This window comes from Microtus pennsylvanicus, chromosome 7 (assembly GCF_037038515.1).
Source record: "Microtus pennsylvanicus isolate mMicPen1 chromosome 7, mMicPen1.hap1, whole genome shotgun sequence".
Lineage (NCBI taxonomy): Eukaryota > Metazoa > Chordata > Mammalia > Rodentia > Cricetidae > Microtus > Microtus pennsylvanicus.
In genome coordinates, this window is record NC_134585.1 from 123,934,069 (window position 1) to 123,950,187 (window position 16,119).

At 46.5% G+C, this 16,119-nt stretch overlaps 1 protein-coding gene across 2 annotated transcripts in view; it reads left to right on the forward strand.

Moving 5' to 3' along the window:
- Tsacc (TSSK6 activating cochaperone) overlaps positions 1-16,119 on the forward strand; it is a 29,581-nt gene that overhangs the window by 4,385 nt on the left and 9,077 nt on the right. The window contains exons 3-4 of one of the 2 annotated variants that reach the window (XM_075979119.1): positions 6,343-6,465; positions 8,930-9,147. In XM_075979119.1, coding sequence (XP_075835234.1) covers positions 6,343-6,465; positions 8,930-9,147 — 341 coding nt within the window. Of the gene's footprint in view, positions 1-6,342; positions 6,466-8,929; positions 9,148-16,119 lie in introns of those variants that run through there. The other variant, XM_075979120.1, reaches the window with a different exon arrangement.

The window sequence follows — 16,119 nt, forward strand, 5'->3', positions numbered from 1 at the left end:
CATTGCCCTGTCTCAAAAAAGCAATGTTTATGTGTGTGTGATATTGCATACATGAGAAGTAGAGGCAAGAGGATGGTCACAGGTTCAAAGCCTGCCTGGGACATACAGTGACTTCCAGGTCAACCAGGACTGTATCTCCATACCCTGTGTCAGAGAGATGGTTCAGCCATTAAGATCACTGGCATTTCTTCCAGAGGACTGGCATTGAGTGCCTAACACCCACATGGCAGCTCACAATGGTCTGTAACTCCAGTTCCAGGTGATCTGACCCTCTCTTTCTGGCCTCCAAAGGAACCAGGCATGATGTATTACACATGCATACCTTCAGGCGAAACTCTCAGAGACATAAAAAATGATCAAAGATTTGATTTTAAAAAAAAAACAACCAAACAAAAACGAGTGGCTGATAGAGCAAAGGAGACTTCCGATTTTGTAGGATTTAGACATTGCCAAGCTTGGCATGCGTATGTGAAATGGGCATTATAGGCAATTTCTTCTGTGGTACTTTGAACAATGGACAAGAATAAGACATTTTTCTTGGCATATGTGTGTCCCACACCTGTGACCTCAGCACTTGGGGAAGTGGAGGTAAGAAGGTCAGAGTACAATGAGACCCTGCCTCAAAAAGGGGGAAAGAAAAAACCATCTTTCCTAACAACACTGGACACACCCCTGTCCCCAGCCTTCTTTGTTTTAACCCTGTTTGAGGTTATTCCTCAGGGCATTTCCTCCAGCTCCACTGACACACTGGAGGCACTTGATATCTTAGACCTGTGTAAATAAATGAATTAGTTAATTTTCCTGTCTTTTCCCCGTCAGTGCTGGGGATCAAACCCAGGGTCTTACCCAGGTTAGGCAAATGCTCTACAATTGCGCTAAACTGCCAGCACTATCCTTTCCTGATCTTTTAAAATTATACGCATATTTGTTCGAAGGTACATTGCAGAGATTGTAAATGCATGCCACTGTGTATATATGCATGTCAGAGGCCAATTGGCCAAAGTCGGTTCTCTCCTTCTACAACGTGAGTTCTGAGGGGCTGGAGAGATGGCTCAGAGGGTAAGAGCACTGGCTGCTCATCCGGAGGTCCCGAGTTCAATTCCCAGCAACCACATGGTGGCTCATAACCATCTGTAATGAAACCTGATGTCTTCCTTGCCGGCATTGTATGCTTAATAAATAAATAAATCTTAAAAAAAAAGCAGTCTACAATGTGAGTTCTGGGGATTGAACTCAAATTCTCAGGCATGGTTCCCATTGCTTTTACCCAAGAGCCATCTTGCCATTCCCTTCTCTTTTCCTTTTTATAGAGGGTCTTACTCAGTAGTAGCGATGGCTTTGGCAGCCATGTTAAACATGCTACTGCTGTTACTTCCTCCCCCGTCTGTCCACAGTCTCAGAGACTTGAACTCAGTGTGTGGCCGAGGATTCTAGAACTCCTGATCCTCCTGCTTCTGCCACTTTACCTATTTTATGTGGTCCTGGGGATGGAACAGTGGACTGAGCTCCACCCAGGCCCACACCTCCCAAGGTCTCTGCTGGGCCCGGCTTTCCCGCTCGCCATTGCCATTTTTCACTGCTGTTCTCTATACTCTGCCGCTCTGTTTCATCCTTCAAATACTTGAGGAACTTTCTTTCTTCTTCTCCTTATTTTTTTTTTTTTTTGCTAAAGGGAGCTAACTTTCTTTTTTCTTCTCTTTCTTTTTGTGTGGAGGAAGGGTGTTTCAAGACAGGGTTTCTCTGTGTAGCCTGGTTGTCCTGGAAGTTACCCTGTAGACCAGACTGGCCTCGAACTCTCAAACTCAGGGAACCACCTGCTTCTGCCTCTGGAATGCTGGGAATAAAGGCGTGTGCCACCACCACTGGCTCTTATTTCTTTCTTTTTTTTCTTTTCTTTTTTTTTGGTTTTTCGAGACAGGGTTTCTCTGTGGTTTAGGAGCCCGTCCTGGAACTAGCTCTTGTAGACCAGGCTGGTCTCGAACTCACAGAGATCTGCCTGCCTCTGCCTCCCGAGTGCTGGGATTAAAGGCATGCATGCGCCACCACCGCCCGGCTGGCTCTTATTTCTGTAGCTTCTTTATTCCCTTTTAGTGGCTAACTAGCAATTTGACCTTCTGCCCACACTTAGTGCCTGCCACCCTTGTTCTTAATAGGCATTTCTGTTTGATTTCCTACTTTCACCTTGAAACCTTTGTGATTATAATTAGATGATAGAACCCCAACTCAAACTGCCTTGAGTACAAAAGGTAATTTAAGGATTTGTGCAGTTTCAGGTGCTCAAGAACTTCAGAAGCCAGCGATCTGGGACTGGAACCATTTGTTCTTCTGTCCTCGTCCTTTCTTGCTACTAGTCTTGCTTGTATCCACTTCTGATGGTATACTGGCCACATTCAGTACCCTCATTAGGCCCAACTTTATGTCCTCCCAGCCCAGCAACTAAAAAAAGCAGCTTCCTCCCTTCCTTCCTCCCTTCCTCCCTTCCTCCCTTCCTCCCTTCCTCCCTCCCTTCCTTCCTTCCTTCCATGCGTTTACTTGTTTTTTGTTTGGACAGTCTTCTGGGTAGCCCAGGTTAGCTCAGAACTTGCAATCCTCCAGTCTGCCTCCCAAGTGTTGTGATTGTGGTGACACACATCATTGTCCATTTGTTGGTCCTGTGGCACGAGTGGCTCAACCAGCTTGTTGTCACAGGCGTTGAGAGTGAGGCACCAAGATTGCCCTGTGCTGGACCACTGGCCTATTTTCAGTGTTAAGGAGCTGGGATATGGGGGCTGGAGAGATGGCTCAGTGGTTAAGAGCATTGCCTGCTCTTCCGAAGGTCCTGAGCAACCACATGGTGGCTCACAACCATCTGTACTGAGATCTGGCGCCCTCTTCTGTCATGTAGGCAGACATGCCGGCAGGACATTCTATGCATAATAAATAAATCTTAAAAAGAAACAAAAGGGAAGGTGTCTGGGGGAAGAATAATTTCCCAGAGTGACAGTTACTCCATAGATGAGAAGGTGAATGTCTACGATGGAACTCAGCAGCCCCTCAAAGTCAGTTTTTCCTTCTGGTTGGACTGTTTTTGCCAAAGGTAACATAGTTACCATTTTTAGAATCTCTTCTAGAGCCAGACGTGGATCACTCTTAGAATTCCAGCACTTGTCAAGCTGAGGCAGGAGGATTGTCGTGAGTTCAAAGGGACCATGGGATACATAAAAAATACCAACCCAGCCTTGGTTGCATAGCAAGACTATCTTAGAAAAACAAAAAACTTTAACATGTGCAACTCATTGTATTTAATATGTATAATTAAAAGACAATTTGATCTTTTTTTTCCTCAGACAGGGTTTCTCTGTAGCTTTGGAGCCTGTCCTAGAACTCTCTGTAGACCAGGGTGGTCTAGACCTCACAGAGATCCACCTGCCTCTGCCTCTGGAGTGCTAGGATTAAAGGCGTGTGCAACCACCACCTGGCTTTTTTTTTTTTTTTGAGTCAGGGTCTCACCATGTAGCCTTGGCTGGCCTGGAACTTGCTATGTAGATTCCTGGTGGTTATGAGCTGCCTGCAGTGGGCTCTGGAAGAGCACCACACTCTTAGCTGCTGAGCCATGTTTCCAGACTTAAATATGATTTTTAAGTGTTAACGACCAACCAATTCCTATTCTTTTTTTTTTTTTTTTTTTTTTTTTTAAATATTTATTTATTTATTTTGTATACAATATTCTCTCTTCTGAAGGCCAGAAGAGAGCACCAGACCCCATTACAGATGGTTGTGAGCCACCATGTGGTTGCCGGGAATTGAACTCAGGACCTTTGGAAGAGCAGGCAATGCTCTTAACCACTGAGCCATCTCTCCAGCCCCCTCCTATTCTTTTTAAGATAGGGTCTTACTATGTGGTCCTGGCTGGCCTAGAACTCGCTCTGTAGACCAGGATGGGACGGACATGTGGCTATTCTTAGTGCTCACAGAAATCCCTGCTGGCTTCTGCCTCCTGGATGTTAGGGGTGACAGCCTGAGCCACCAGCTCGACTTCCTCAGACTTTCTTTTCTTTTCTCTCCCTCCCTCCCTCCCTCCCTCCCTCCCTCCCTCCCTCCCTCCCTTCCTTCCTTCCTTATGTATACAGTGTTCTCTCTGTATGCTTGCTGGCCAGAAGAGGGCACCAGATCTCATTACAGATGGTTGTGAACCACCATGTGGTTGCTGGGAATTGAACTCAGGACCTCTGGAAGAACAGTCAGTGCTCTTAACCTCTGAGCCATCTCTCCAGCCCTCCTCATACTTTCTTACCTTAAAGGTTGAGGGGCTATTTATTACGTTAAGAGAAACTTAAACATCTCAGATTTGGTTCCACAGAGAGGCTTCTCTGGCCCATCCAAATGTCAGTGGTGATTGCCCCTTTCTCTCTCTGCCTCTTCTTCCTCCTTGCTTGACTGGCAGTTTACTGGGGCTTCTCACCCTCCAGTCTTATTTTTGCCTTTTACGTTATCTTTTTTCCTATTCTGCTCCTTAAAAGCTTAAATGTCCCCACAGAGAGCCTCTGTAAGGGTTGGGGGCCCCTCACAGTTGGCTAAGAACACACCAGGACTCCACATTCTTCTTACTATAAAGGAGATTTATTACCATAGAGGGACAAGCAAGTTGGGGAGGGAGGGGAGACTGCCTCTGGACTGGGCAAAAGCAAACAGCAAGTTGGAGAGGGAGGGGAGACTGCCTCCGGACTGGGCAAAAGCAAACAGCAAGCAACAGATTTTTTTTTAAAGAAAAAAAAATCTTTTAGGGTGAGTTAGTGAGTCCTAGTTGGACAGGTTAACCAGTGTAGCCAAATAATGAATTTTGATTGCTGAATCTTGGAGTTTAGTCTCAGGATGAGTCAGTGGCCAAACAAGGGAACAGACCTTGGGTGTTAGCTTTAGGAATGTAATCTAATGGTTTAGCAAGCAAGAGAGAAGGGTAAAAGGCTGGCTCCAAAGCCACAGAGAAACCCTGTCTCGAAAAAAACCAAAAAAAAAAAAAAAAAAAGGGTAAAAGGCTAAACCTGTCAGCAGCATGTTTGTCATGGGGGGTCTGTTAGAGAGGCTCAGCCTCCTGTAATACGCCTGCCTTGTATTCTCCCCTCACCGTTTTACACTTGTTTACATGTGGCCTTAGCTGCCCATGCACACCCACAACCGCAGTAGAAACCTTGCTTTTACCCAGGGTATTTTTTTGTGTATATTTATTTATTTAATTTCAAGACAGGTTTCTCTGTGTAGCCCTAGCTGTCCTGGAACTTGCTTTGTAGATTGCCCGCCTCTGTCTCACAAGTTTGCCCAGGTTTTAAGACTCACTATATCCTTGTGTTGTCCACAGAGAGTCTTGTGTAACCCAGGCTGGTCTGAGCTTCCTGCGTAGCAGAGGTTGACCTTGAACTTCTGATCCTCTGGCCTCCACCTCCTATCCTGGAATTGTGGTCGAGCACCAGGAACCTGAAGATGTTTCACCTGATTCAGTGTCTCCCTGAGCTGACAATGAGCAGCTAAGAAACTATGCTGTACATGTCTTTTGTGTATTTCTCAGTGTCTAGTAGAGTAGTTTTTATGATTTTTTAAAAATGCTAGTGGGTCCCCCACAGAGCAGCCGTGAGGCAGGCAGGTCGGAGCAGCTAGCGGCGGGAAATGCTAGCGGGTCCCAGTGCTGAACCCCAGAGCGGCTCGCAGCAGAGTGTGTGTGTGTGGGAAACGGACAGGAGACAGAGACAAGGACAGACATAACATGTTGAATATTTATTCAGGGGGTTATGGAGGGGAAAGGGAGAAGTGGGGGGCAAAGAGAGGAGAAAGAGACAAAAGAAGGGAGAAAATGGAGAGACACATGTGTTCCAAGAGGGAACAGTGAGAGTGAGAGTGAGTGAGAGAGAGAGAGAGAGAGAGAGAGAGAGAGAGAGAGAGAGATTGATTGATTGATTTGATTCAAGGCAGGGGGTGGGGTGGGGTGTGTCCACAGGGAGTGGGCGTGGCTTTCCCCTTAAAGGGCCTAAACCATAACAGTAGTGATCAAGGAAGTAAATTAGACTTTTCCTCCTGCCACGCCTGGCTTCAGTTAACTCTCGTTGGTTTCTGTATCTTCTCTTTGTGTGTCTTCCTGGTCCTTGGGTAGGACCTGGTGTCTGCTTTTGTAACCAGGTGCAGGGATTTAATAAGAAAGGATTAAAGGCGATCTCACACTTGCAGTTCCACCTTTGAGAAGCCAAGGCAGGAGGGTCTTGGGTTCAAGGCCAGCCTGGGTTATTCTCTTACGATTAAAAGAGGGGAGAGGGGGCGGGGGAAGGCAAGCCAATCCCTGTTAGAATGAGTTTTGATTTAGTCACTGATTTTCAGCCAAAGAGGAAGATAATGCTGTGTGTCTGTGTCCAGCAAAACCCTCCCCCAGTTTTATTAATCTTCAAGCAAATTCCTTGCCAGCCACTTTCTTGAACATCCAGACAACAGAGCTGCCTTCAGGTAAGGCTTGGGGGGGAGAGGGGGGAAAGGCTTCCCAAGCAGACCAGCAGGGGCAGAAGGTGCAAAGTATCTTCTTCCCTTGGGCAGTGCTAGCTCCTCATCAAAGCAACCCTCTTGCCTGCTTTCACTGTGTAACGTGTTGATTGTTTAGTTCTCTTGGTTTCTTCTTCCTCCCAGTTTTGCTAATCCTGTTCTTTTCTCATTTATTAGCTACTTGGCTCAACTAGGCAGGGGTGAGACCACAGTCTTTCTGCTTGCTACTCGTGATAGTTAAAAGGGACCAGGGAAGCTGGGCGGTGGTGGCGCACGCCTTTAATCCCAGCACTCGGGAGGCAGAGGCAGGCGGATGGATCTCTGTGAGTTCGAGACCAGCCTGGTCTACAAGAGCTAGTTCTAGGACAGGAACCAAAGCCACAGAGAAACCCTGTCTCGAAAAACCAAAACAACAACAACAAAAAACAAAAACAAAAAAAAAGGGGGGGACCAGGGAAGGAGGTGGTAACTTTAGCTTGGATTTATTCATCTTCTCCGGGGGAAGTCAGTGGATACTTGAGTACTTATTTATGGGAAGCTCAACTTTAAGTAGCCATAGCCCCAAAAACAGGTAGTGTAATTATTATGTTAACTAAGCCACCTAGGAACAATGCAATTGAAAACGTAAACTGAACCCAGCGGGGGTGGCGCGCCCCTTTAATCCCAGCACGTGGGAGGCAGAGGCAGGCGAATCTCTGTGAGTTTGAGGTCAGCCTGGTCTACAGAACAAGTTCCAGGACTTGCTCCATAACTACTGAGAAACCCTGTCTCGAAAACAAACAAACAAAAAAAGAAATTAAACTGATCACAAAGAATGGTTGGAGTGAGACAATGAAGGAGCTTCAGGTCCCTAAAAGGGACTTAGGTTTCACCCACTCAAACAAAGAAACAAACAAAAACCAACCACGAAACAACAACAACAAAACCCTTCTTTCAGGCTGGGAATATAGTTCAATTGGTAGAGTTCTTCCCTGGTGTGCACAAGGCCAGAACCACACAAACTGTGCACAGTGGCATGTGCCTGTAATTCCAGCACTGGGATGTGGAGGCAGGAGCATTAGAAGTTCAAGTTTACCCTCAGCTACACGGAGTGCTCAAGGTCAGCATGGGCTGTTTGAGACCCCGGCTCAGCATTTTTTCTCCTCTGGTTGTTGTTTTGAGCTCTCTGTAGCCTGGAACTCACTGTAGTCCTCATACTTGTGTCCTGACTCTGCTGGTGTGCTGCACACCACAAAAATCCATTTTTAATAGAGTCTAGGAGCCAGATTTAATCCATACCTGTTAGGCTAGCCCTTGGAAAGTCGAGAGAATAGATTCAAGAAGGCCATTCTGCCAGGTGGTGGTGGCGCATGCCTTTGATCCTAGCACTTGGGAGGCAGAGGCAGGAGGATCTCTGTGAGTTCGAGGCCAGCCTGGTACAAGAGCTAGTTCCAGGACAGGCTCCAAAACCACAGAGAAACCCTGTCTTGAAAAAACAAAAAAAGGCCATCCTTGGGGCTAGAGAGATGCCTTGGTGGTTAAAAGCAGTGGCTACTGTGAGAAGACAGGATTAAATTCCCAGGACCTTGATGGCAGCTAACAACTATTTTATAATTCTGGTTCCAAATCTAACACCCTCTTTTAGCCTCCATGAGCACTGTATGCACATGGCTCATAGACACGGCGTACCCATAAAATAAATAAATCTAAAAAAACCCTCTACAAACAGACATCTTTAAATTTTATTTATTTAGTTTGTTTTTCAAGATAGGGGTTCTCTGTGTAACAGCCCTGGCTGTCCTAGAACTCTCTCCGTAGACCATGATGGCCTCGAACTCACAGAGATCCGCCTGCCTCTACCTCCCGAGTGCTGGGATTAAAGGCGTGCACCACCACCCAGTTTTTAAAATGTGTTTTGAATACTTATGTCCAGTGACTTTTTTTTGTTTTTTGTTTTTGTGAGACAGGGTTTCCTCTGTGTAGCCCTGGCTGTCCTGGAACTAGCTCTTGTAGACCAGGCTGGCCTCGAACTCACAGAGATCCACCTGCCTCTGCCTCCCAAGTGCTAGGATTAAAGGCGTGCGCCACCACCGCCCGGTGTCCAGTGACTTCTTTAGATGCTGGAGATCCTAAAGTAGACGAGATAAAAGTCCTTGCCTTCCGGAAGCATACACCCAAGCAGGGAATTTAGGCAAACGACCTATTACTGAGTATACCAGATAACCATAAACACTACAAGAAAAGTAGGAACGGGAGGGGCGAGTTGTAATAATTGATTTCAAATAAAAACAAAATTGACAGATGAGCCTCTGGAGGTGACTGCTGAGCAGAAGTGCGTCTGGTTTGGGTTGTACCTGGGAGGATTCGTTCTCTCATGGTGTCCTTCCAACCTCACTGCAATTACAAAGCCTCTTTCCTTTGCCCCTTTGCTCCTCCGTCACTCTTCCTTCAGGAGCTGGCCAGAAGCCCAAGGAATGCCTAGGACTCCTAGAGAGTGTGTGTGCCAACCTCCAGCTTCAGACCCAGCTTGCCCAACAACAGATGGCTATTTTAGAAAACTTGCAAGCTTCCCTGTCACAGCTGGGTCCTGGGCAGGAAAGCAGCAAGGGTTCTCTCCCAGTCTTATATTGCAGTCTGCTGTTAAGTCACCTGCCCCAACTCCATAAATGAACTGTGGAACAAAGATACTGCGTTTGCTTTCTTTTCTCTCCTTTCATAGGCTGGAGGTGGAACTGCTCATTAGATTCTGTGTGTGCTCAGGGATTGAACCCAGGGCCTTCTGCCTGCTAAACATATGCTGTGCCCCTGAGGAACACTCCTAGCCCCGAAGCATATGATTAGTCTACATGTTTCTCATAGGCACCCACTGAGTGTAAATCATCGCACAAGGCACTTGGGGTACGTGCATATTTATCAGTGTTCTCAAGAGGAACAGAACCGATATGGTGGAGACACAGATGTAAAGAATTTGCTTACCACTTTTTTTTTTTTTTTTTGGTTTTTCAAGACAGGGTTTCTCTGTGGTTTTGGAGCCTGTCCTGGAACTAGCTCTTGTAGACCAGGCTGGTCTCGAACTCACAGAGATCCGCCTGCCTCTGCCTCCCAAGTGCTGGGATTAAAGGCGTGCGCCACCACCGCCCAGCGAATTTGCTTACCACTTTGCACTGAAATAGTAACATTGGCTGCTTCACACCTGAGAGGCTGAAACCCAGTAGCTGCTCACGCCTGGAGGCTGAGTGCCTTGGCTGTCCCAGTCTGACCCCAAAACCCTCCAGGAGCTACTGGTCTTGGTCACCCATGGCAGCCTGGAGGTGCTGGTCTGTGAAGGAATCAGCAGCAGCAGCTGAAGAAATCATCTCGATGAAGCCAAGCTACCAAAGGTTGAATAATCTTCTCTTGTTACCTTTTTAAATCTGAGCTGCTACTTAAAATTGCCACCCACACTTTGGGTAGGCTTCCCACATCTACTAAGATAACAAAGACAATTCCTCAGCTGAGGTTCCGTACTCAAGTGATTCTAATTAGTGGCAAGTGGATATTAAAATCAACCATTCCAGATAGAAGAGACGGCTCAGGGTTTCTGTCATTTATTAAGATATGTGAGATGCTGTGGTAGTTTGGGTGTAATTGACCCCATAGTCTCATAGGAATTGGCACTTTTAGGAGGTGTGGCTCTGTTGGAGTGGGTGTGTCCTTGTTGGAGGACACGTGTCACCGTGGATGCAGGCTTTGAGGTTTCCTATGCTCAGGATACTTACCACTATCTCAGTCGATTTCCTGTTGCCTGCAAGATGTAGGACTCTCAGCTACTACTACCCCAGCACCACGTCTGCCTGCGTGCCGCCATGCTTCCGGTCATGATGATCATGGACTGAACGTTTTAAGCAAACCATCCCAATTAAATGTTTTCTTTAGAAGAGTAATTCTGCCAGGCGGTGGTGGCCCATACCTTTAATTCCAGCACTTGGGAGGCAGAGGTTAGAAGATCTTTGTGAATTTAAGGCCAGCCTGGTTTACAAAGTGAGTTCTAGGACAGCCAGGGCTGTTACACAGAGAAACCGTTTCAAAAAACAAAAACAAAACAAAACAAAACAAAAGGTAGCCCTGGTCTGGTGACTCTTCACAGCAATGGAAAGCCGTAAGACAATTGCCCAAACTGAGAGGAATTCTGAGGGGAGCATGGGGGTTAGTACTAGAGTAAAGCTAGACCAGTCTTGATCTCAGCGGAGAGACTGACTTTATGGTACTGTGTGAAGACAGTGCGTGATGGGGTGACAGACAGGTAGGAAGTGTAGATAAAACCCTAGAAGTTAGAAATAAATCACTAGAAACATAGTCATCAAGGAAGACGTCCAAGTGTCAGTCTCTGGCATCACATGCGTACATAGCCGCACACGTGCTCATAAATGCAAACATGCACAGCACACACGTGACGTGTGGTTTGTATGTGTCAGTTTGCTCACTATTGCTGTGGTTCATTGCTTCCTATTAAGAAAGGTTTTGTTGGGCTGGAGAGATGGTTCAGAGGTTAAGAGCATTGCCTGCTCTTCCAAAGGTCCTGAGTTCAATTCCCAGCAACCACATGGTGGCTCACAACCATCTGTAATGGGGTGTGGTGCCCTCTTCTGGCCTGCAGGCATACACAGAGACAGAATATTGTATACCAAATAAATAAATAAATATTTTTTGAAAAAAGAAAGGTTTTGTTTCAGCTTACAGCTGGCTGTAGTCCATGTGAAGGGGAGTCTACGGCAGAGAGAAACCTAGTGGCAGAGACTGTGAGGAGTACCTGTGCAGCCTGTTTTCTCACACAATCCAGTACCACCCATTCTAGGGTGGCACCACCCACAGTGCGTTGTACCCTCCCAAACCAGTCATTGTAGGGAGGAAAGGAAGCCCTGAGTGAGTGGAGTGTTAGTGAGTGTGTTCTGTTGACTTAGGCAGCCCTGAGTGAGTGAATGGAGTGTTAGTGTGTTGTGTTGACTGAGGCAGCCCCGACTGAGTGAGTGGAGTGTTAGTGTGTTCTGTTGACTGAGGCAGCCCCGACTGAGTGAGTGGAGTGTTAGTGTGTTCTGTTGACTTAGGCAGCCCTGAGTGAGTGAATGGAGTGTTAGTGTGTTCTGTTGACTGAGGCAGCCCCGAGTGAGTGAATGGAGTGTTAGTGAGTGTGTTCTGTTGACTTAGGCAGCCCCGAGAGAATGGAGTGTTAGTGTGTTCTGTTGCCATGTCAGGAACTCAGAAGGAAATAGCAAAGCCTTCTCTTCTGGTCCATGTGTGAAAGTTGCTGCAAATGCAGAAAATGTCCACCATGGCTTCTCCCCACTGGATGTTTACAGCCTGAAGACTGTTTCCCTGCAGAGACTGCACCTGTCAAGATGAGTTAACCCATCTCCTTGATTCAGCTGTGTCCCATAACCCCCGCTTCCTGTTTATCTGTATGTAGCAACTCCGTCTCCTTGACCGGTATGCAGTAACCCTGCCTCTCTGTTCTCAGACTGAGCTTCTGGGGTGCTGCGGTTCCTACAACAGGGAGCCCAACTTTCTGCCTTTGTGTCTGTCTGCACTTGTCTTTTCTCCAGTCCTCCATCCAGCCCAGTCAGGTCCATTCCTTGGAGCCATGGCAAATCATTAACCAAGAAAATGCCCCACAGACTTGCCTGCCCACAGGCCACTGCGATTGAGGGGGGGCATTTTCTCAGTTGAGATTCATGCTTCCCAGATGACTCTAAGACAAGAAAGCTAGGCAATGCATGCCAGACAAACATGTCACTATTCAGCCATAACCTTTCCTTTCTTATCTGTCCCTAAGGGCTCATACTAATATCAAAATGTAAAACTTGATATAACTGTAAAATATCAGTCTTTAAATTTAAATTTCTCTCTTAACTGTGGGCTCCTGTAAAATTAAAGTAAATTACATACTTTCTATTTCAAGAGGAAAGAGCCAGGCCACAGTTACAGTCAAAGAAAAACCAGAAAACCCAACAGTGGCTCGGTGGCCAGTGTGTGGGAGTCACAATCTTCTGGGATCCAAAGGACTTGGTCAGCTGCCTTCTCTGCCTTTCACAGCCTACATAGCTCATCTCATAGGCTCAGGCCAGTTCCCCACCCCACAGCAGCCGCTTTCCTGGGCCATCCCAGGTCCTGGTATCTGCAGTATGCTGGGGTTTTCTACTGTAGCTGAGGCTGCCCCTTCACCAGTAGCCTCTCCTGGCACCTTCTCTGGGGCTCTGGCCCTGTCACATAGCACCATGCCTTAGTGCTTTCTATGACCCCTTCATCCTTCAAAATCCACTGCTAGCTCCCTGGATGACTTTTACACATTCACCAAATTTGGCTACCAGCTTGAGAAGCAGTGTTAGTCCTCCTGGACCACTCCTAAACAATATAGTCATGTCTGCCACAGCACTACCCCATGAACCTGGTGTCAAGTCTGTTCTAGTTTGCTCTCCACTCCTGAGACAGACACCATGACCAGAAGGAGCTTGAGAAGACAGGGTTTGTTCCAGCTTACAGTTGCAGTATCTCAAGGAGGAAAGCAAGGGCAGGAACTGTAGCTGAGGCCATGGATGAGTGCTGTTTACGGGTTTGCTCCCATGGCTTGCTTATCCTGCTTTCCTGGACAACCCAGGACAGCTGCCACAGTTAGCTGGGCTTTCCTACATCGGGACTTGCCACAGGCCAGTCTGATGGTGGCACCTTCTCAGCTGAGGTTTCCTCTTCCTAAATGACCCTCACTTGTGTGTTAAGAAAAACAGGGAGCCGAGTGGTAGTGGTGCACACCTTTAATCCCAGCACTCAGGAGGCAGAGCAGGCGGATCTCTGTGAGTTGGAGGCCAGCCTGGTCTACAGAGCAAGTTCCAGGACAGGCTCCAAAGCCACAGAGAAACCCTGTCTCGAAGGAAGATGGAAAGAAAAAGAACGAAAGAATGAAGGAAGGAAGGAGAGAAAGAGAAAAGAAACCCCCAGCTCTTGTTCTCCCCCTTGCCCTCCCCCTCCCTCTCATCATATATATGGTGCAGAGCAGAATGCAGAGGGACAGGGCAGACAAACCGCTTTCCTTGCAGAATTATTCTGGTGACAACTATTAAAACCGGACAGCTGTTGCTGACTTTGGGAGCAGTAAGGCATGCAGGAGACAACAGAGATCACAGGGGTAGAGGGAGAACGGGAGTTGAAAAACCTACGTAAGGCCGGGCGGTGGTGGTGCACGGCTTTAATCCCAGCACTCGGGAGGCAGAGGCAGGAGGATCTCTGTGAGTTCGAGGCCAGCCTGGTCTACAAGAAAAAAAAAGAGTTAGTTCCAGGACAGACTCTAAAGCTACAAAGAAACTGTTGTCCCAGCCCACAGGTAAGTCAATGGAGACCCTAGAGGGGGAGTGGGAATGGGTTGGCACAAGAGACACGAGAGATGGAGACAAGACAGGTTTCTGATAAAGTCTTGTTTATGCAAGGGAATAATCCAGGTAAACACAGGGTGAGGGAAAGGAGGAAGTTCTCCTTGTGTACACGGGTAACTAGGCAACCTAACCACGGTCAGGTGGAAAGTCCCTAACTGCATCATGCAGAAAAGTCAGAATGTTCAGAACATGGAAACAATGGAGCAATAAATCATTAGAGGAGAAGCATAAAGTCAGGGGATTTTATTAATATTAATAATTAATAACTCCAGCTCTACAAATAAAGACAGTGTGGTATTGGTGATAGAATATAGACCAGAAAAAAGTAACAGTAGATATAGATCAAAGAAGCAGAAACAAAGCCAGAGACAGACTCCTACAAATGCAGTTAGCCAATCTGTGGCGGGACGGTGGCAGCCAAGCATGGTGACACAACCCAAAAAGCACAGCACCTGGAAGGGGGCCACAGGAAGATCTAGAGATCGAGGCCAACTTGGGTTTTAAGATATCTTTAAAAAGTCACAAGACTGTGGGGGATATAACTCAGTTGACAGAGCACCTGCCTAGAATATACAAGGTCCTAGGTTTGATTCTTGGCGTCACATAAATGCCTAAACTGACTTGGTGTGCAGGCCTGTAATCCCAGCACTCAGAAGGTCACAAGTGGCTTCAAAAGTTCAAGGTCATCCTTGGCTACCTAGCAGATTCAAGACCAGCCCAGGCTTTATGAGAGACCTTGTCAAAAGGTAACTGAGTTGGCTCAGGAGGCCCCACCCTGGGGAAGGGAGACACCTTCTCTTCAGTGGTATAACCACTGTAAGTAGCACTCATTTGGTCATACACACGAAAGTAGAAGGGGACTGATTGGGAAGTAGAAAGCGGGAGTGAGGGGAACAAAAGAGGGCAGTGGGGTGAATATAATAAAGTTATCTGCATGTATGAAGATGTCATAGTGAAACCCATTATTATATATGATGAGTATGTGCTAATAAATCATTTATGAAATCAAAGACAATCCAATGGAAAAATAATAGTCATCTCAACAAATAGTTCTGTAACAACTGGGCATCACACAGTGGAAGTGCTGATCTTAGACCTTGAAAGGACCTTAACACAGTCCTCAGCTTAGCAGCATCAAATACCCCTAAAATTCCAAGAGTCAGGAAGCCGGGATCTTAAAGAAATGATTGTTCTCAGGTTGTAGGTAAAATATGAGATGAGCCTGGAGCATCTTCTCTCACTAGACAGAAAGGAGCTGCTGAAACCTTGCTGGAATGTGTCAGAGGAACAACTTAACCATTTGCAACATTCATTGCTTTTGCAGAGAACCCAGGATTGATTCTCATTGCTCATGCTAGCTCACAACCATCTCTAACTCCAGGTCCAGAGGAATCTGACATCTTCTTCTGCTCTCCACAGGTACCAGGCACATATGTGGTACACATACATATATGTAGGCAAAGCACCCACACACAGGAAATAAATCTAAACAAAAAAAGAATGAGGTTTTAGGTGGATACACCTGTTATCTCTGCTTCTGTGGTGAAGGCAAGAGATTCAGAGATCAAGTGTTGTGTGATATTTTGATCACATTCTGATAATAAAGTTTGATTTGAGTCAGAGGTCAGAGCTAGCCACTAGCTGACCAAAATTAACCATGGAGATCTTGAAAGACTGAGGACAGATAGGTGGTGTGGGAAGTCCTTCTGTCTATGTGTTGCTTTTATTGGTTAATGAATAAAGAAGCTGCTTGGGCCTATGGCAGGGCAGAATAGAGCAAGGCAGGAATTCCAAGCAGAGATAGAGGAGAAAAGAAGGCGGAGTCAAAGAGACGCCATGTAGCTGCCAAAGGAGAGAGATGCAATACACATAATAATAGACATGGGTTAATTTAAGATTTAAGAGTTAAGAAGCCTGAGCTAAAAGGTCAAGCAATGTTGCAATTAATACGGTTTCTGTGTGATTATTTCGGGTCTGGGTGGCCAGGGAATAAACAAGCAGCCTCTGCCTACAGAGACAGGAAGTAGTAGGATGGGGCTGAGAGAGGATCTCAGCCCTTTAGGATAGAGAAACGGCAGAGAGAAGAGGTGGCTTCTCTGTTTCTTTAATCATTTACATTCTTACCCCAATGTCTGACTCCTGATTTTTCATTGATAAAGAATTAGGTAAACCCTTCTATCAAGGCCAGCTTTAGTTACATAGCAAGTTCAAAGTGAGTTTGTTCTACATGAGCCTCTATCTC